Raw genomic sequence first — 21,211 nt, forward strand, 5'->3', positions numbered from 1 at the left:
TGTCCCAGTCAAGGCCAAGCAGACTATTTTCATAGCCTTGGGCTTCAGAGGGTCACCCTGTTAGTAACATTACCGTCCGGTGACTTCTCCAAGTATTAGAAGAACTTTGGGGAAAGTTCTGGGAAAACTGGTCCAAGCCACCACGGGTTTTTGGCCACAGGTAAAAGGAGCAGCCAGCCATCAGTGACGTGGCCTGCTGTCTACTCACCAGCCTTTCTTCCTTTGGTTCGGCTGGAATACAGCCTCTCCTCTCTAGGGCCTGCCCTTCCTTAACTCGGCCACAGCCTCCTCAGCTAGGCTCCACTCTGCATCTGGCCTCACCCCAGAGGGGTCCTCTGCTGCAGGCAGTGTGCACCCTAACTCCCTGTGTCCCCCCACAGGCCCACGAGGAGAGCCGGGACTTGCTGGTGACTCATTCATAAGCAGTGGCAGCTCCATCTCCGAGGTCCTCGCTGCCCGTGAGTGCAACCGCTGTCCGGGGCGGGTGTCACTGGGGAGGGAGGAGATGACAGCGTTGTCAGGGCCCGGGCAGCTGCACCACACAGCACCGTGAGTCACTGGGGAGCCAGAGGGATCGTGTTCCCTGCTCTGCAGTGGAAGCTAGCAGGAACAGAAGGGGCTGCCTGGCAACAGAGGCACCATCACAAGGATGGGGCAGCTGACAGGCTCTGGGCTTCCGGCAGGACCTGGGTCAGATCAGACCTGGGGAGTGAGTGTGGCTGGCAGGAGTCATACAAACCTGACTCAGAGGACAATGATGGGGAACTCGGGCTCTCAGTCACTAGAGGCCTGGCATCTGTGGCCGTCCACAAAGTCCTTTCAAGAACCCAGGGGGACCGCAGCTGGGACTCCCACCTGAACACTTGTGTCATTAACAGCAGAGGTGGCAGCCGACCTCAGCGGTACGGAGGCAGTACAGTAGGGGCTCAGCATTTGGCGGCATCTTGCTGAATATGAGTCATCTCAACACCCCTGTAGGGCAGGTCGCAGTGATGCTGGTTTGTGGTGGGGGAAGCAGAGCCTGAGAGAGGGTGAAAAAGTTGCCTAAAGTTGCCAGCTGGCTACGCAGTGAGCTCTGGTTGGCTGACCCAGAATTCCTCCTGCCCACACCGCCAGTTTGCAGCCCACCCTGCTTCTGAATGGGGGCGTCACAGCAGACAGGGGTCTTAGAGGGTATTGTGCAATCAGGGTCTGGATCGCAGCGCCAAGACTAGCCATCCTGGTGAGAGACCAGGAGCACGGTGGGAAAGGCCCTGACGGCAACCTTCTGTGTCTATTTGCTTCCTTCTACAGAAGGAGTTGACTTGCGGGGTCCCCCCGGCCCACCTGGCCCACGAGGGCCACCAGGTGAGAGCTCATTGATTGTTGGGAGGTGGGGAGTCTTGAGGGCTGGGGGACATGAGGCATTTCATGAGGAAGCTCAGGTCCTACCCTCAGGAGTCAACCACCAGCCCCCTGACCAGCACTTTCTCTGTCTTCTGCAGGGCCTTCCATCCCAGGCCCACCAGGACCCAGAGGTCCTCCAGGTGAGAGCTGAACTCCTTGCTGGGAGGGGACAAGGACAGGGAAAGCAGGAGACAAGGAGACCTGGAGACCCGGGACCAGAGACCGTGTCCTTCTGGGTTGGCCCTCGGGAACGGCGTCCCTGCCTCCTCCCCAGGCAGAGGGCGCTTGGCCCATCACTGGCACTACTGAGTGAGTCCTGGCCTTCTTTTCCCTAGGGGAAGGCGTGCCAGGCCCACCGGGCCTACCAGGATCTTTCCTGACCGACTCGGGTAAGTTTGGGGCATCCAGTCACACCTGCTCCTCCCTCAGACCGAGGCTGGCTGTGGTCTCCGTGCAATCTTCCCGACTGGCTCCCAGACTCCCCCATTCTGTCTTTTGAGGGGAGAGTGAACACAGAATCCCCATTATTTGCCGCAAGCAGGATAAGTATGCCGTGTAAACCCAGCAACACTGGGAGCCTGGCTAGAAGGAAAAACCAGTTCTGCTCTTGGGAGACTCTGGGGTGACCCGGCCTGGTTCCTGGACTCAGAACTGGGATCAGAGGAAGTAGGAAAGGTGCAGACATACAAAGAAATGCAACAATGTAACAAAAACAGTATGGAAGTAACTAAGAATAAGCATTGGGCTAGAACATGTCCCCGTAGAAGATCCATCGCCCCACTTACCTGTCTGTCTACCTAGTCATCTTTCCATTCACTCATATGCCAAACCTTTGACCACGCAAACATCTTAACACACATCCTTACAAACACACACACACACACACACACACACACACACACACACACACACACACACACACACACACACGGCAGGTGCTGACTGAGCAGCTACAGTGTGTCCAGTACTGTGCTAGCTGATGCTTCTTTGGAAGTGTTTCATCCACACTCCAAATATTTCTTTTCTCACAGAAACCTTCTTCTCGGGCCCTCCGGGTCCACCTGGCCCCCCAGGTCCCAAGGGAGACCAAGGTAAGCACAGGGTCTCGGGGATCCAAGAAGTTGGTGTCTTCTGCTCATCTGCCTGGTGGCCAAAGCGCTTGGATGAGGCTGGACAGGCAGGGGCACCTCTTCTGTGTCCCGTGAGACGCTCAGCAGCCTGCAGCATGGGATGGAAACAGGAGAGGGGCAGGGTGGTCAGAAACTCTGCCAGCAATCTCCACCCGATTGACGCTGTGGAAGGAGATGCCCCAGGTTGTCTCCTCCAATGCCAGAGTCCCCATCCACTCTCACTGTGCGCCAATGGAAATCACAGTACCTGACAGTAGGTGTCCTTCTGCAAGGCCCTCCAGGCCTCAGAGGACATCAGGGGACATCAAACACAACCTGGGCTAGGGATGAGGTAGCAAGAACTGACCCCCGAGGACTCTGAGCTTATTCAAAGTGCATCTGGTCCACACAAGCAGACCAGAGAGTCACCATGAATAGCTAAGTATGCACCAGCCCAAGTGCAGGTGTGTGTGTGTGTGTGTGTGTTTGCATGCATGCATGTGTGTGTGTTTGCATGTGTGTGTGTTTGCATGCATGTGTGTATGTGTGTGTGTATGTGTGTGTGTTTGCATGCATGCATGTGTGTGTTTGCATGTGTGTGTGTTTGCATGCGTGTGTGTTTGCATGCGTGTGTGTGTGTGTGTGTTTGCATGCGTGTGTGTGTGTGTGTGTGTGTGTGTGTGTGTGTGTGTTGCTGCTCGGACAGGGATGCAGGCCCAGCGATTGTGGATTTTAGGGAGCCTCCCCAAAAGGAGACGTAGTATCTTTACAAGCAAGACTGTAGCAGACATGGAATGACTGCTGAGCCACCCACCAAGGGTGCTGAACTTAACTTGGGAGCTGCCTGGAAAAGGTGGTACAAACAGGTCTTCTCGGTTTGGATTGCAGGTGATCCTGGTGTCCCAGGTACTCCTGGCATCCCTGGCGGTCACTCTCATGGTAAGAACTAAAAGAGAATAAAGTTCTTCCATCCTCCAAGTGAGGCTCAGGGTCCCAATGAGGATGGTGATCCATCCATTCATCTCACCTCTGGTTTCCATGGTAATTTCATGGCTCCTCAGACACTCAACATGAGCTACCATTAAAGCCTGTGGGGACGGAAGGAAAGATGCATGCATAGTCACAGTTAGCAGACCATGGCTGGGGACCAAAGATGAGGAAGGAGCAGGCCCTGCGAGCTATGGGTGGCCTGAGAGAAGGGAGGCGGTGAAGGAAAGGAAGGGGCAGACGGTCTGGCTGGCCCTGGCTCTGTGCCCTTGGGGACGTGGCCTTCTGTTTGCTGCTCAACTGTTTTCTCTACAGAGAAAGCCTTAGACCAGGCAGGGACACAATGCCTGGGCCCGACCTAGAGTGAAGAAACCTAGTCAAGGATACTCTCTCTCCCCTGCAGGAGAATCATCCAGCACTACATACAGGCAGGGCCCACCTGGCCCTCCAGGGCCCCCTGGGCCTCCAGGCTCCTTCAGCAGCTCTGGCCAGGATATCCAACGCTACATCGCAGAGTACATGCAGAGTAAGTGCCCCGTCACCCACCTTGGGAAGGGGATGGAGGGAGGAGAAGGGCTGTTGTGATCATCATCTTTGTGGCTGGCCCATGTCTTTCACCCACGAAGCCTGGCCTGAAGGTCAGAGAGCTGGCCAACATACCCGCTCATACACATGCCTCATCTTCATCCAACCTGGAGATCTGTGTGTGCATACCACACACATGCACAAAAATGAATAGCACACACACACTTCCAAGTGTCTTCATGCCCCTCCCATCCTAGTGTGGGGTGATATATCACATGGATGTCTGACTAGAGCCTTGTCAAGCCATACCCTCATGGGCAGCACAGGCCTGTTTCTCTATCAGCAGCAAAGCAGCCCAGGCTCCCTGCTGGCCATGGCTCAGGCCCTGTATGGATCAGGATAGGTTTCCTTCCTCCCCGTGACCACAGGGAGGTCGGATGCTCTTGGCGGTATGCTTCATTGCTTCATTCCTTTGTTGGCAGGTGACAGCATCAGGACCTACCTCTCTGGAGTTCAGGGTCCCCCAGGCCCACCAGGTCCTCCAGGGCCTGTCATCACCATCACAGGAGAGACTTTCGACTACTCCCAGCTGGCAAGCCAGGTGGTCAGCTACTTGCGGAGTAAGTCTGTCACCCTTCTGTGCTCTCATAACCTCCTCCTAAAGTCCCGTGTCCCCAGAACCTCATCTCTCAATTCACTGGGTGCTGTGCCCTTCCCCTGACTCTACAGCTCATCATGGCTGGGCCTCAGGGACCCAGCTTCAGCAGACACTGGATCGCTGGGAACAGAGGCATGGTAGGGTAGGCATGAAAAGGATTGGGCCAGCATGCCCCCACGTATGGGCCCATCTCTGCTCACAAAAAGCTACCTTTGCTTGGCATTATCTAAGTAGGAGTCAGGATAAAGCATATTATAGAACATGGCATTCCCTATGAAAAGCCAACATCTGGGCTGGAGACGGTTCAGAGGTTAAGAGCACTGACTGCTCTTCCAGAGGTCCCGAGTTCAATTCCCAGCAACCACATGGTGGCTCACAACCATCTGAAATGAGATCTAGTGCCCTCTTCTGGATAAAAATCTTAAATAAAAAAAAAAGAAAGAAAGAAAAAGAAAAGCCACCATCTAGTTCTGGCCTCTTCGATAGCCTGGAATGCTCCACCTGTTCATTCTCCCAAAGGCGATGACTAGCTGACTGACATTTCAGAGTCGGGACATAGAGGGTCTGCTCTGAGACCAAAGAGGTAACCTGAGGTCTTCTTCCCACAGCATCGGGCTACGGTGTCAGCCTGTCCTCTGCCTCCTCAGAAGATATCCTGGCCATGCTGCGACGTGAGTCACCTACCGTGGGCTGGAGCAGGGCCTCTTTGCTCTCTTCTGACCTCACTTGGTGGGCACACAGGTCCCGGGCTAAGCTTCGTAAGGAGTACGAGCAAGAGGAAGTCCTCTGTGACAAGGGACCACTCACCCACCGTTCCGCCTTGTGTGCCGAGTCACAAATATATCAAAATGGGAGAGTCAGTCTCCCATCTTCCTCTATTGCAGGCACCTCGAAGCAGGCTGATTTCCCCTCATGCGTGTGTGTGTGTGTGTGTGTGTACATGGGGGGGGACAAGAACTCCTAGCTGTTACTGGGAGCCAGGTTGGGCAGTTGGACCTGACTGGGCTTCTGGGTTGATCCATAAAGCATACCCTGTCCTTTCCAGGGAATGATGTGTGGCAGTTCCTGCGTCAGCACCTGGTGGGTCCCCCAGGCCCCCCTGGGCCACCAGGAGTTGGTGGAGATGGGTCCCTCCTGTCCTTGGACTATGGAGAGCTGAGCAGACACATTCTCAACTATATGTCAAGTGAGTGGTCAGAAGGGCATGGACTGAGGCCAAGGCATCCGAAGTCACTGAGATGTCCCCACTGCCACCTCCCACCCCACACCCCCGCCTGCCAGCTGCACTGAGCCCTGCGGGGACCAGGGGTCTCCAGAGCCGCTCAGAGAAAGTGCAAGCCCCAAAGCACGCATGCGCCGCCAGCACACACATTCCACACCCAGCAGTTGTCAAGCAACGTGAACCTGTGCTCTGCTCAGTGTCCTCCCCGTTGGATGTCATCGCCCAGGCGACATCTGCGTCTCCTCTCCATCCTTCTCCCTACTACCCTTCTCTCCCTTTCTCAGACCCCGCTTCTGCCCTCGTCCCCGACAGGCTGTTTGTGTCTGTCCCATGGGAGTCCCCAACAACTTGGGACCTTGTTTTCTAGGTTCTGGAATCAGCTTTGGGCATCCTGGCCCACCAGGGCCCCCTGGCCTGCCAGGAACATCCTATGAGGAGCTGCTCACCATGCTCCGAGGTAAGGCCAAGCAGGGACATCCATCAAAAGGTTTGGGATGGAAACTGGACCGTTGGTTCAGGCTGTGACTGACTCCTTCCTGCCTGCTAATGTCCCAGGGTCTGACTACAGGGACATCATTGGACCTCCAGGACCGCCCGGGCCACCTGGGATGCCAGGCAGCGCGTGGTCCAGCATCAGCGTGGAGGACCTCTCATCTTACCTGCACAGTAGGACACTAGGGGACAGGAAGAAAAGGGCAAAGGACTGTGGCCTGACCACGAGGGCATTCCTCATCTTCACCGGGGCCACCATGGGGAACTGAATCAATGCCCCATTCCCCAGTAGCACCATTGCACAGGGATGGGCCTCACAGCAGTGAGGAGCCATGAGCCATGGCAGGGTTAGAAACAGGGTTCCTAACTGTAGCCTTGCAGATCTCATGAGCCCTGTGATCAGTCTTGGAGTAAGGGTTCTAATGCCTGGTAGTAAAGGTCTAGGATGTGGGCTGAAGGCTGGAAGAAGCCCTTCAAAGCAGCCATTCCCAGATGATGACAGAAAGGGGTCACATGGGCCTCCTTTCTCCTGCATACAAGAGGCCCAGTAGGCATCCCCCATCCTCCTCTACCCCGCCCTCCACCGCCCCATCTCCTTTACTCCACCCATGGAGGGCCCACAGTAGGCCAAGGGGACACTGAGAATCTAGCTTTCTCTACCAAGGACACTGACCTTCCTCTTTCCCCTCCTCCCACACAGCAGCTGGCTTGTCCTCCATTCCAGGCCCTCCAGGCCCTCCTGGACCCCCAGGTCCTCGAGGACCCCCAGGTGTCTCAGCAGCTTTGGCCACCTATGCAGCTGAAAACAGCGACAACTTCCGCAGCGAGCTGATTGGTTACCTCACAAGTAGGTGCCTTGACGTTGGTGCCCCCCCCCCCAGACTATGACCATCAGCAGTCTTTCTATACACAGACAAGAGCCTCAAAGTTTCCTGTCACTAAGGGATTTTACTAAATCTCAGGAGACCCCTAGCTCCCAAGCATTTTGTCCACCACCATCTGGGCTAACGCATCTTCCTACCCCACAGGTCCTGATGTCCGTAGCTTCATCATTGGCCCGCCAGGCCCCCCGGGGCCCCAGGGACCACCTGGAGACAGTCACTTAAGGGACAACTACAGCTGGGGTAGCAGCTCCTCAGCCAGACGGGGCACTGCCTACAGCTCTTCCGTGGGCATGGGGGGAGCCAATGGAGGCTCCCTGGGCGAAGGCAGAACCTTTGGTACAGGAGATGGGGGTCCCTATGGCACTGACATCGGCCCAGGAGGAGGTTATGGGGCAGCAGCCGGTGGCATATATGGCACCGATGGCGACTCATTCCGGGCTGGCTTCACTGGAGACCTGGATTACAACAAGCTGGCAGTGAGGGTGTCTGAGAGCATGCAGCGTAAGTGGAAAACCTTGAACACCTCAGCATACAGGCCTCACAGACTGACCCTTATTTTGAATGCATGTGAAGACAGCAACTGTAGAATCAGATGAGCAGGGACTGGGAGAGAGGAGACCCCATCCTAAGTCTCCACCATCTCAGTGCAAGGGACCCCAGTATTGATACCTGCGCTGTGGGGAGCAGAGCACACCGGGGGGGGGGGGGTTGGTACTCTGCCCAGAGCAAGTCTGACAGTGACAACAGCATGGAACTTTGTGGAGGTTGTTAGTTAGCCAAGAAGTCCTTTCTCCCTCTATATCAGCACAGTCCTTCAGTCCAAAGGCCCCCGAGGAGTGTCACAACAGGCCAGGTCAAAGAGGGAAGCTGCAGGGCTTTCTTCCTCAGGGCGTTTCATCTAATCTAGCTGCTGCGAGTGAGGCGGTCTGAGGACTTCTGCGGCAGCCCACCACTGTGCAGTGGTGTCTGCGCCCGACACCTCTACCCTGGTGTTCCGCAGGTCAAGGCCTACTACAAGGGATGGCCTACACCGTCCAGGGCCCACCAGGTGTGCCTGGGCCCCAGGGCCCTCCTGGCATCAGCAAGGTTTTCTCTGCCTACAGCAACGTGACACAGGACCTCATGGACTTCTTCCGGAGTAAGCATACTGCCATGACTTCCCCAGCGCACTAACCTGCTGCCTACTTAGTCTCACATGAGGCCTGACACAAACACCAACTTAACAGCCCTCCTTTTCCTGTATCTGAGACACCAAAACCAGCGAAAGCCAGCTTCATTTCCTTGTCCAAGTCCAGATTCCAGCACTATCTGTGTCGCTTTGAACAAACCACTTGACCTTCCAAGCCTCCGGCAACATCTAATCTAAAGTCATTCTTTCCCTCCTCGCAGCACATGGAGCTATTCCAGGCCCACCTGGGCAAAAGGGAGAGGCGGGCACCCCAGGACCCAAAGGTGAGTGGTGTCACCTTGGCTGGTGCTGCGGTGAGCCACACCTTCAGGCCTGCATTCGTCACTAATGCCATACCCTCTCTGTGCTTCCAGGTGACAGGGGCCTTGCTGGACAACGAGGTCCTCCTGGGCCACCTGGCCCTCGAGGGCAGAAAGGAGACAAAGGAGACAAGGGTAAGTTCTGATGTTGGGACTTCTGAGGTTCTGGGCTCAGTAGAGAAAAGGTAATTTGCTTGCGGGCTAGCCTGTGGAGCTCAAACACTGGTGCAGAAAAGGGGATTTAGCACACCTGGGAAGGAGGGCGCCTCGAGCTGCCGCAGAGTGAGAAAGAACCTGGTAACACACAGGGTAGACAACTGGAAGAGAAGTTTACATAGGATCAGCCTTTCAAGCCACTTTTAGCAACCACTGTTGGCATCACTTGCCCTAGAAGGCCACGGGCCACGTATTTAACCCTTTTCATCTTTGGACTTCCAGGCGACCAAGTCTACACTGGGAGAAGGAGGAGGAGTATTGCCATCAAGCCATAAGCTCTCGGACCAGTACTCGGGTGCCTATGTCCAAGTGTCCCCAGGGGCTGGAACCAAGTCACCTAGCAACACTTGTTTTAGTCTGAACAAAATGTATACATACGGAAAACTCAGACACACAATGAAACACAGCTACACTGATTGGGTGGGCCTTTGGAATAGCTGCAAAATGTAATGAGACTTAACCTCTCTGCTATACAGATCCGAGCTCCCTGGCTCCTGCAGCACTTAGCTCAGGCCTAAACCTCAGACCCAGCTACATAAATGTTGGCTGGGGAGTCTTGGCGCTTTGCCTAAAAATGAGCCCAGAAAATGGAAAGCGGGATGGGGGGCCTTCGCAGGGTGACACTTGATGGGCGCTTTCTGGTTACTGTTACCAAGGCTTGCTTTCAGCTCCTTCCCTGCTCACTCTGCGTTCTCCAGTCCCAGACAAGAAGGGGCCCTGACAAACTCACTTCCTCAGAGGCAGTGGCGTTTCAGACAGCTATCACAGTCAAGATGCCAATCACCTCCCACTGGTTTCCAAGCTTGACTGGTGGAAGCTATGGCCTGTGTCCTTGTGCACACCAGAAGTAACAGTTATGACACCACACTAGACCACAGCGGACAGTACAAGAGAGGCAGAGAGCAAGGAGGAGGGAATCCCTGATGCTGGGGAAACGTGGCTTCCACACCCCCGCTCTGCACACAGCGAGTGGCATGGGACCTGGGTGCAGCTGGTTTTTAAGCACTTTTCACTGTCCAAAACATTTGTATGTAATCTGTAAGATGAAAATTCATTTCAACTGTAAAATTTTCAAATAAAGTGTTTTTTTTTCTTTTTTAGTATGTTTACTATGAATTCTGTGGGAAAGAAAGGTTAAAAGTTAACTGGGTCTACATTACAAACATTAACAGAGAAGACTGGCTGCATTTAGGCCCAGCCTTTAGCATTTTGTCACTGCTGTCTCTAAAGGCAGACTTTTATCTGAAGTTACTAGCTCACCTGGACATACCAGACGAAGCAGTTTGTTTCTCTACGTTCCTTGAAATATAAACACATATACAAAAAATTAGCAAGCTTCCTTGCAATTAATGTATGGCTGGAGGCCAAATATATAGACCACAAAGATGTCTACTAAGGAAAATGTAGACCCATCAGATACCCCAAAGAAATGCATGGTAAAACCAGAGGAGTCTGCCTTAGGCAATTTGTTAATTTGTTGCAAGCTGTGACTCTCAATTGCTGGGTGATTAAGCAGGGGATTAACATAAACCCACTTCTAGGTCTCTACTCTTCCAAGATGGGATTTATACTATCTTTTGTTTTCTCCTGAGTACCTCACATACATACATCCTACAGAAAGACGTGATCTAGTTTCACTCCAACAAGCAGCTGCTGCTGTGCCAATGCAAGCCCAGCAGCAGAATGCTGCATCCTCATCAGAATGCTGCATGGTCTTCTGGCCTGGCTGTTACATCCTGATGGCTACCCACAAGAATCAACTTGGGGAATTCATACAACATACACAATTTCATGTAACTTGTTTTTTACAGGGAATAGTACCTATTGTGAATAACAACGAATGCAATGCGTCTTTTAATTTTTAAAGAATATTTCAGTTTCATAATGAAAACCTTTTGAAATACACTTTTTACTTTGGGGCTCAAGTATTACATGTTAATGATTTCTGTCTTGATTAATCGGACCTAGGAAATGTTTCTTGATCACTAGACTTTATGAAGACATCTAAGTCTTCAAGTCCAACCGTGCTGCCCTTTCCAGACAAAACCCAGAGAGGACAGACAGACATGGAGCTGTGTCTTCAGCTGGATGGACAGCAGTGGATCTGAGCCTCTTTTGTTTCACTGGGAAAGGGGGAGTGGTCAGGAATGAGCTCAGTAGTACACAAGGCTCTGAGATTAGAAAATGACATCACTGTCTCCCTCTAGCCAAGCTGCACTCAGGCCAGGCAGGGTTGCCAGTGTCCACTGAGTGGTGTTGAATGTATCAATGACAAATAACAAGAGGGGGGTAGCAAATCATTTTTTCATTGGATTTGCAACACTTGGTGAAACAAATAACTCTATGCCAAGGAGAAGAAAAGGAAATAAAAGCAAACACATCTGTATGCGAACACAGACATTTCAAGTATCTCCCAGAGGAGTCTGCATGTTGGAAGGTACTTACCAGCAAGTTAAAAATGAGCTTTGTCAGGAGAGAGAGAGATTACCACAGATGGCTAGGGTCGATGATAAACATGGAAGGTCAGAAGACTGAGACGAACACAAGTTTAAAAATAGAACTAGGTTGCTAGAGGTAGTGGTGCACGCCTTTAGTCCCAGCACTCGGGATGCAGAGGCAGGCGGATCTCTGAGTTTGAGACCAGCCTGATCTACAAGAGCTAGTTGCAGGACAGCCTCCAAAACAATATAGAGAAACCCTGCCTTGAAAATCAAAACAACAACAACAACAAAAAGAACTAGGTCAAAAAAGAAAAGAAAAGTGTCTCAGGCAGGACACACTCATGTCTAAGATTTTTAATTAAAAAAATGCTTCCCAAAATAGATTAAGAAATAACTTTATTGTCTGACAATCCGTGATTGAAAAGGCATGTTTCTGATCCCAAGTAGACAAGAAGCACAATGTGAAATGAAATCCTCTTTGAAAATGTAGCTTGTGAGCTTATTACACTGCAAAGAATCACATTTTTAAGCTGCAGCCAACATTTGAAACTGGTAAAACACTATCCCAAGCTTTGTAGCAGAAATCTTAAAGCATTATCAAAACCATGTCAGCCAAAGAACAGTGAGAGCAGAGGCATTGACTGTTGCCTCTGACGTAAGAGAAACACTGGAACACCGCCACGGCCTGTGAGGTCACCTCCCACAAAGGACCAGAGGGCTGCCAGAACCCACACCTCTTCTCCCACCGCAGTTCCGGGCGCTACTCTGCTCTGCAATATTTCTAACTATTAAGTTGGCCAAACTGGGCTTCTTAGAAGAGGCTTTGTCATATGATAAGCACAGTGTGGAATGGGGAAAGTATGAGGGTACTGGGGACCTGAAGAGTACAAAAACAGTCACTCCTTAGACTTGCTGATGCTCAAGAAATCAGAGAGGCCTCCGTGGGGAGGGTCTCATGTGCCTGAGAGCGCGTGCTTGAGAGAACACTGCTTAGAGGTAGCTCTGGTTCTGCTTCTTTCTTAGTTACAATTTGCCACGTCCTGTCATGTGGGAAGGTTCCGATATTTTCAGCAAAGTAAAAGCCTCTAAATGCCTCCCCACCCAGAGAAAAGGGTAAGAACGAGCTTACTCCACCTAAAATAGCAGCTAATTCAGCAACCTGCAGATCCACAGATGGACAGAAACCGTGCGCCTGGGCTCTAGGAGCTGGACCTGCAGAGTGTGGCGGAGGTGTGGCATGTCCACTGCATGCAGGGAAGGGGAGGGGACTGCTGGAGGTGCACACAGACACTTCCCTTTATGCACTTCATGGCACAAGGGCACACTGCCACAGCAGCCAAGCAACTTCATGGGGGGGGGGTGATGGGCTGACTGTACTCTCAGACTCAAGGACGTCTGTGCCCTCAGCAAATCCCACCTACACTTCATGCAGGAGGAAAGGTTCCTATTATCTACATGGCATGAGGCCTTACAAGAAGCAGACAAGTTCAGGAACAGCGTGCTCTGTTACAAACACTTTGTATATATAACCTGAAGGGTTAGAGGCGTGTCCCCCTCTCCATGTGTACCACTGGACAGTCCCTGAACCCACGGGAATACAGCCATGCTTGAAAGAAAACACAAGCAGGGGCACCCCTTCCAGCCTCTGTCCGAGACACAATGCTCTAAATGTCAAGTTGAAAAGAAACAGGAAGGGCAGATATTCAGACCAAATCATGTCTACAGTTCCCTAAATGATACAGAAAATAAGCCCACTGACTGAACTATTCCTTTGTAAAAGCCCAATAAAATGAACAATTCAAAGGAGCCTTCCTCCCCTCTCCCTCTTCAAATAAATCATTAAATACACTGGGAAACATAATTCCGTCTTTTATCATAATAATATAAACAATTTCCATCATCATCCTGAATATTACTTTATAAAGATATATATTTAAAGGCTCTCAAAGAGTTTTCAACCCAGCATCTGAAAATAAAGCATTAAGAATTCTGTATACAGTAACACATTCATGTGATAAGTGTATGAATTTACAACCATACATTATATATATATGTATATATATTTATATAAAAAACAAAATTGGCTGAAAGTTAAGGCTACCTACAAGGTTGTCCAGGAAAATTAAGCTTGTCAAAATAATTATAAAATTAAAATTACACATGCATTTCGAAACCAGATAAAGTTCAGCATTCAAAGTTTTCAAATGAACTGCAAGAAAGTACTACAGACATCTACATTTTCTTAATATGAACTGGTGTTCCCACAACATTATACTGACATTACTATTTTCACCAACCTCAAAATATAACTCAAAACTGAAACGTTTACAATTTGGTACCCAGCACTCTTAGAGGAGAATAGGGTGCCAACAGGCAGGCAGGCAGGCAGGCAGGCAGCTGCATCATTCACAAATGTGCTGTTTATAATACTGTTGACCTGACACGGCTGAGATTGAGCTTCAAAAAGAACTAAGAGTGAGCATTTCATTAATAATCACTTGTACCAGCAACCACATGATAAAGGTTTCAGGTTTTTCCTATTCAGAGTAATTAATTTAAACATGGAACAAAATAAAACCAAAATGCACTTGAATAACCTCATTTGAAACAATACAATGTCACTTTGCATGTGTGCCTGCGACCGAATGGAAAGCCTTTGTGGACAAACGCTTCTTCTAAGGCTAGCTTCAGGACTGTAGGTGTGACTGCAGCCCTGGGCCAGAGGCCTCTAAGCATCCACTGAGGAACAGAACTTGCTGAGATGGAGGGAGTAAGTGGGAGGGCTTAGTCTGTGCTACCGACAATGTCGTGAGTTCTTTATGTTCAATTTGCACATTTGAAAGCTAGTTCGTTCATCTTTCCAAACTCTGTACAAAATTTGTTTCAGGATGAATATTGAATGGCAATATATGTAAGTTTTTAAGACAGTAATGTTCAGTGAGGAGGATACTTTGTTCCTGTTGATCAAAAAGAAAACCCCACTTTATACATGATTAAAATTCAGTGTTTTAGGCACTATCTTAATAAAATTAGCACCTCAATTACTAGTTCCTGCCCATACAGGCTAATGTTTGTGATAGTTTAATGAATAACCTTTCTCTTTGAAAAGACCTTGATCCTGTTTAATGATAAAAATATATCTATGTACTGAATCAATATCGTATTTCTGTAACTCATGGCTTTTTAATAAGAGCTGGTTTGTCAAAAGAAAATTACTCCAATTCTACAGCAGAATCTTAACTATAGAATTTAGCATCATTGAGAAACCAGGCAAAACAGTATTTATTAATACTTAAATGATGTAACAGGTTTGGTTTATTTCCCCCCAAATAACTTTAAACATTATTTTCTCTGGCAGTTTTTCAGTAACAGTGTCTAAAGAATACAATATTTAAGGTCAATATACAAAATCACCTTAGGGAATTACTGCAAGATGCTATTTGCCAACATGGCCTCGCATCTGTCTTAGCTTGTTTGCCCTTCATCTTTGTTTAACAATAAAATCCAAGAAATACATTTTTTAACCACCGAGAAGATGACAGGTGATTGTCTTTGTGAGTCATACATACTGTGGAAGATGAAGAGAATACAATGATGTACTTAGAAGCCACATCCAGAGAGAGAATGCTTACTGTTGCTATGACCCAGTGGAATGCAAGGTGGGAATAGGGTAGAATTTGGAGATACGGCTCTGTGCTGATGGATTAAGACATTCGGATTCCCCCGTCATTTTAAAAAACACTTCCTGCTCCTGCAGTTTCCTGGCAAACTCTTCTTCCAGTGTCTTAAAGAAGAAAGAGACAAACAATTACCCAGGGTATGGAGGGGATGACTCACGTGTCTTGTGAGGACCAATCCAGTTCCCAACACCTATACCAGGAGGCTCACAATTGCCTGTAACTCCAGCTCCAGGGAACCTGATGGCCTCCATAGGTACCTGCATCCACATGAACATACCCACGCACACATAATTTTCTAATCTTAAAAAACTAAAACCTCCTGGCCCCAAACACTTTATTTAGTAGTTAAGACCACACACTTCACAGCCCCAGACTCAAGACTCAGCTCAATAGTCCCATGCTACAGAAGAAAGGCACCACCGAACTTACCTTGTTGGCATGCCAAGGCACCACCGAACTTACCTTGTTGGCATGCCAAGTGATCGTTAAATCTAAGAACCCAGCAGGTGACACCTATCGCAACTGCCACCTACTTTTTGTGTCAGTTACTGACACACATGTCTTTCTCCCACACTGAACTACAAGACATATAAACCTAAGATCTAAACTAGACTCATCTTACAACCCCAAAATTTTACCAAGCAAAAATACTAAGTGTTTCATAAAGAGCTGACTTTGTGGAAACCTAACCCTGATGATTTCATGAGGTTAACCTTTTGAGTGGTGAGTGGGTCGGAAGAATGGAGCCTCCAAGTGGGATTAGCATTCTTTTAAGGGGCAAGCAGAGAGTTCATTGCTGAAGAAGGCAACCCTCACTAGAACCTGAGCATGCCAGAACTCTGGACATGGACTTCTCAAACCTCCATCTTATAATACTTTGTTACAGTGAACTGAATGGACAGGAACCCACGACTGTAGGTGAGTCATTTAAAGAAAAGTGCGACTGTTTAGGCTGGAACAAAATACAAGAAGGTTTCTCAGAAGTAAGACGTAAACTCAGCCATGAAGCAATGTCAGCAAGTGATAGACAGGACAGAGAAGGTCTCCCAGACAAGAGAAGCTAATGCAGTGACACAAAGACAGAGGTGCTAGGAGGAATGGTTACTCTACCATGCAGCAGCACACTGAGAACAAAGTGTCCAATGGGAGAGGCAGTCAGAGGCTATAGCTCAATGTATCACTGTGAAGGCTTCAAAGTCAAACTGCGGGATTGATGTTGTACTTGATGGAACTGGGTAGAAGGCAGGAATGTTGCAAGCTTGAGGTCAGCAGGGATACAAGCAAACCCTGATTCAAAATAGCAATAGTAACAGCACTAATGAACAGTCAAAGCAACATGATCACCTGTGGCCTCAAGGACTGAGACACTGAGAACTTGTTTTTCCTTCTTTTGGAGACTGGGTTCCATGTAGCCCAGGCTAACCTCGAATTTATCATGTAACTGAGGATGATCTCGAACTTCTGATCCTCCTGCCTCCACCTTCCAAGTGCTCAGATATCAGGCATGTACCACTATCACTGATATGTACACCAGACAGAAAGCTCACAAGAAAAGAAAGGTTGATGTCTTAAGGGTTAGCAAAGGGACACGGACAATAGAGTAACAGCCAGAGATACAGAGGTTAAACAATGAAACCAGGCCCACAGGGAAGTTCAGTTACAAACAAGGGTAATGGAAGGAAAGAGGAAATAAGCCATTCTTATGATTTGTGTCTTAAATTTAATTCAAGGACCTTGTTACTGTGGCTTCAGCTGACAGAAAACTTGGCTGTCGCTGCTTTCTTCCTGTACTCCCCTAATGTCCTATACCCTATACTACTCTCCAAGGGACTATTTATCATTTTCCACATGCAATACTTTTGCTTATTCTATTTTCTCTGCTTGTCCCATTCCTTTCCAATCTACCCATTTGCCTGAAAGTTATTTTCCATGCTTCACACCCCACCCACCCAGCTTCGACATCTCCAACGTCCTCCCAGGGATTTCAGCGTTCCTCCTATGTGCTCACGTGCTCTGCTCCCCTGCATCCTGTTCTAACATACCCCTAGCAAAGATCCCCCAACTTGTATCACTCCTCACAAAGATCCTGGATGTTGGGAATAGGGACACTGTCTTTTCATCTCTATATCCATTGTGTCACTGCACCTGATACAAACAAAGTAAAGACCCAGTAGCCAGGTAACGGATGAACCACACAGAGCTCTTAAATCACCTTTTTCCTCGGTCTTAGTTTTTCTCTCCACTCTTTTAACTCTTGGCTGTGTTCCTCGTCTAACTCCTTCAGTTTCTGAGTCTCATGTTCAACCAACAGGTGGCATTTTTCATTCTGAAAATAAAGTTGGTATTAAATATTTCTCAGGTCAATGGAGCAATTTTTAACAGATTCAGTTTTCTTTCAAAGTGGCTAGATATCATGCTGTTATGGAAGCTCAAATTCTCCTTTAAAAACTAAGTGCCAAGGGTTGTTAAATAGTCTGTTTTATAAGTGTATAAACACCTTCACTGTTTTTGAAACTTTTATATCTTCTTGCAAAAAATACTAAATACCATGTAAAGCCGTTCACATAACATATGTAAAAAAGAACTTAAGTAGAAATACTTTGGGTTTTTGCTTTTCCATTTGGTAAAGGAGTTGGAGTTGGTAAGTACTCTATTCCAGTAAATTAGCCAAATATACAGGGTATCAAAATTACCTGTTACTCTGAAAGTATAAGCATTTTGGGCATTCACTAGATGGACTATGCATTCCATACAAACTCCAAAAATAGCCCTCTCTAATCCTAATCTCTAATCAACTAGAAAATTTTTCCGAATGTTTTTTCACAAAACCAGAAAAAAAATCAGCCATATCCTTTTAAATTAAAAAAGAATTAAATTCAGAATCCTAAACACACCATCATCTAATACTAGAAAGCTTATTTGAGAATGCTTTCAAAGACTATTCCTCAGATTTTCATTTAGCTTCATGCCTACATTCAGATTTTCATTTAGCTTCATGCCTACATTCACCCTGGTCACATGAAATAAAAACAAGGGTCTATGGCAGTACACAGCTCTGCCTTTGGGTCTATGCAAGCAGCACACACTTTCATACCCAACATGTGCAAATTTTGACTGGCTCGTATTTTCTCCACATTAGCCACACGGCTGCCTGGCCACCGTGTCCCATCGTCAGGCTCCTGAACCTCACCTGCAGCTGGTGCAGTTCTCGGACATTGGCTTCACACTGCAACTGGAGATCCCGCATTTGGCTCTCATGTTTTTGATGCTGAGCCATTCTCTCGTTTTTCTGCCTCTTTTCTTCTTGTGCAGCAAACTATAAATAAGAAAAGCAAAAGACAATTTTGTAAGGAAGCAGAGTAATCGCTACACACTTTAAAGGTACAATAAAGGAATTTAATAAAGCTTACAAAGCAGTAAGTTAAAGCTGTAACCCTACACTGCAACTCAACCCTGTAGCCTGTACGACTGAGATAAAGAGAAAGGAGATGACTTCTGGTTTAAAGCCTCTGTGCTTCAGTTTTTAATGATCTCCAGGGGCAGAAGATCATCTGTTGCTGCAGAAGCGTCACAAGGTGGACATGTTTTTTGACTTCAAAAGCTGTCCAAGTTATCTCATTCCCATTTGTCAAGGGAGAGACAGCTTTGCCCTCTATGGTCCCACACATGGAAGACTAAGTAGGTATGTAACATGCCTGTCCCAGCTCAGAAAGTTAAAAATAGCAATCCCAAGATGAGACTACCTGTCTAAACCCAATTATGAGGTACTTTTAAAGGTCATTCAAATTCGTTAAACCCTAAAAAAAGAAAAGAATCTATCTAAGTACCTGTTTAATTTTTTCACGGTCCTGGTCTGGTGTGGCTGTTGAGTTAATTCTCAAACTTTTCTTAAACATGGCCATTCGTGTCTTGGCTTCACTTCGTTGAATCTTGGGTAGTCTCGCTCGTTCCTGAGTCTGTCTGTTTTTCAATTCCTCAATAAGTCGTTGATTATAACGCTGCATTTGTTCTGTTTCCTAAGAAGATTTAAACAGACTTGACTCTCAGCATCCACAGGCATGTTCTAAAACGACATCTGTTAGTGTTTCCAATAGGTGCCCTCTTCCTAACTGCATAATGAGCAACAAAATATTAGGCAAAAACTATTTAAAGGAAAGTTATTAGATGACAGCAATGTTACAACAAAATTATTTTTCCCCATTTCAGGAAAGACATGTTCTTAAGATACCTGAATCACAACTGGAACCAGGAAGATAGAAGATGAATATGACAATTTATTAGGTGGTTAAAACATAATTGACAGAAAAGTTTGCAATCAAAATAAAGATTATAATCACACATTCAAAACTCAAAAAAATTAAGATAAAAGATAGAAATAAAAACCCCCACAATCAATTCTCTAAGAAAGTAAACTGCAAAGCTGAGTAACTTTATAAAGAGAACTAGGAAGTGAGGAAGTCTCTCTCTGCTTACCTTCTCATGGCGTTTAAGGAGCTGGTGTCTCTGCATGAAGTACTGGTCTTTCAGCTGCTGCTTAAGCAACTGGTGCTTTTCCTGTAGATGCCGCTCTTCAAGCTCCCAAACTGCAGCTTCTCGAGCTGAAAGGAGGTGGTTTGCACAATGTCACTTGGTTCTGACTAAAGTGCCACACTCTTCATTTTAATATTTACACTAAAGTGTTTTATATATGCTAACCTACATACACAGATAGACATTCCAAGGTATAAAAAATGCTATCAATGTAAAATAGTATTTATTATCACTTTTTATTTTATTTTTAATGTCCTACACTAAGAATGTCTTATCAGGAATGACAAAACTCCACCTTAAAAAAGAAAAACAGAAACAAAAACCTAATCTGTTAGGGGGAATAAGAACTTCAAATTCCATCCTATCATTTTCTCACTATATGATTATATGTGATATACTTACATTGGTAATTATAAGGCATAATTAGTATATAAAATTATTCAGACAGAATGACATGTTTTAAGTTGGGTTATAAGTTTGTTTTTGAAGTGCTGAGTTGAGCCAGGCCCTTAAACACAGGGCGTCATGTGCACACAAAGTATATATTCTAGACGGAGCTACATCCCCAGTCCATATTTTTAGTATACTTTTAGAGACACTTCTACCATATTTCACAGTACTTCTCAATTTAAAAACAAAGAAAACCTCTTATTTTAACTTTATCTTTCCATTTGCCACCCTAGCAAAGGGAAAGCACTCAATGTTCCGCAATGCACACCTTAAGGCAATGTTTCTGAGACATTTTTTGTTGTATACACATACACACACACACACACACACACACACACACACACACACACACTGTGGACTGTCACATACCTCTCATAAGCTGTTGCTTGTTATTCAAGCACTCTCTCTCAATATTAGCCAACTCTGCCTTCTGTTGTTGGATGATCTTTTTCAGAGAGCCATCTAATTCTTGCTGTTGCTTCTGAACAAATTCTTGTTCCTAATAGACACAATTAACCATCTGTTAATATATATCTACTGAATTAAACATTCAGTTATGAAGTACCTATGTATTAGTGGTTAAGGAAGTTTCTTCTTCTCTTTAAGGGAAAAGTGATGGAGACTGACCCAGGGCCTTGTGAGTGTAGGGCAAGCGCTCCAGCACTGAACTGTATCCCTGGTAGTAGTGAAGATTTCTAAGTGAAGTTTATAAAGCATCACTAAAATTATGTTGTACAGATACAGCACAAATGTATTGGTCATCTAACTCAATTCTAGAAAAGTATTAGAATGTACATTCAAAATTCAATAGTAAGAATGATACACATAAAAAGTGTACATCCATTCATAATTAAAATGTTCTATTTTATTGAAAGCTTTGGGAAAATAACAAAATTACAACTGAAAAAGAATGTTTTCTCCACTATGGTATAACTAGAACAAGAGTAAATAAGAAATTCCTTTTAAGAATAGAGGCAACTAAAAACAAACCAACAAACAAAAACGATCACCACAACGTCTAACCCCATTTTTCTAAGAAATAGACTGAGGAGAAAGACCTTGCCTGGACTAACAGTGGAGAACAGTGCTTATCATCTATAACAGGTACCTAAAAGAACAACAGTTTGAAGGCTAGAGAAATAT

The 21,211-nt window shown here is 47.1% G+C and overlaps 2 protein-coding genes across 4 annotated transcripts in view; one reads left to right on the top strand and one right to left on the bottom strand.

Moving 5' to 3' along the window:
* Positions 1-10,067, top strand: part of Col17a1 (collagen type XVII alpha 1 chain) — a 46,552-nt gene extending 36,485 nt beyond the window's left edge. Inside the window, 19 exon segments of one of the 2 annotated variants that reach the window (NM_001281576.1) lie at positions 375-383; positions 386-458; positions 1,294-1,347; positions 1,485-1,526; positions 1,722-1,775; positions 2,418-2,477; positions 3,384-3,434; positions 3,886-4,008; positions 4,490-4,627; positions 5,274-5,336; positions 5,711-5,851; positions 6,255-6,344; positions 6,443-6,480; positions 7,118-7,226; positions 7,408-7,764; positions 8,264-8,401; positions 8,653-8,715; positions 8,806-8,886; positions 9,190-9,242. In NM_001281576.1, the coding sequence (NP_001268505.1) occupies positions 375-383; positions 386-458; positions 1,294-1,347; positions 1,485-1,526; positions 1,722-1,775; positions 2,418-2,477; positions 3,384-3,434; positions 3,886-4,008; positions 4,490-4,627; positions 5,274-5,336; positions 5,711-5,851; positions 6,255-6,344; positions 6,443-6,480; positions 7,118-7,226; positions 7,408-7,764; positions 8,264-8,401; positions 8,653-8,715; positions 8,806-8,886; positions 9,190-9,242 (1,737 nt within the window). 2 annotated transcript variants of the gene reach the window in all.
* Positions 10,068-11,787: 1,720 nt separating this feature from the next.
* Slk (STE20 like kinase) overlaps positions 11,788-21,211 on the bottom strand; it is a 68,267-nt gene continuing 58,843 nt past the window's right edge. For both annotated transcript variants that reach the window (XM_040743308.1, XM_040743311.1), the window contains 6 exons: positions 20,438-20,567; positions 19,562-19,686; positions 18,916-19,104; positions 18,279-18,404; positions 17,301-17,414; positions 11,788-15,192 (listed from right to left, as the gene is read on the bottom strand). In XM_040743308.1, the coding sequence (XP_040599242.1) occupies positions 15,046-15,192; positions 17,301-17,414; positions 18,279-18,404; positions 18,916-19,104; positions 19,562-19,686; positions 20,438-20,567 (831 nt within the window). In that variant the 3' untranslated portion in view covers positions 11,788-15,045. The remainder of the gene's footprint in view (positions 15,193-17,300; positions 17,415-18,278; positions 18,405-18,915; positions 19,105-19,561; positions 19,687-20,437; positions 20,568-21,211) is intronic.

Source organism: Mesocricetus auratus, unplaced genomic scaffold (assembly GCF_017639785.1).
Source record: "Mesocricetus auratus isolate SY011 unplaced genomic scaffold, BCM_Maur_2.0 Super-Scaffold_4256, whole genome shotgun sequence".
In the NCBI taxonomy this organism is placed as follows: Eukaryota; Metazoa; Chordata; class Mammalia; order Rodentia; family Cricetidae; genus Mesocricetus; species Mesocricetus auratus.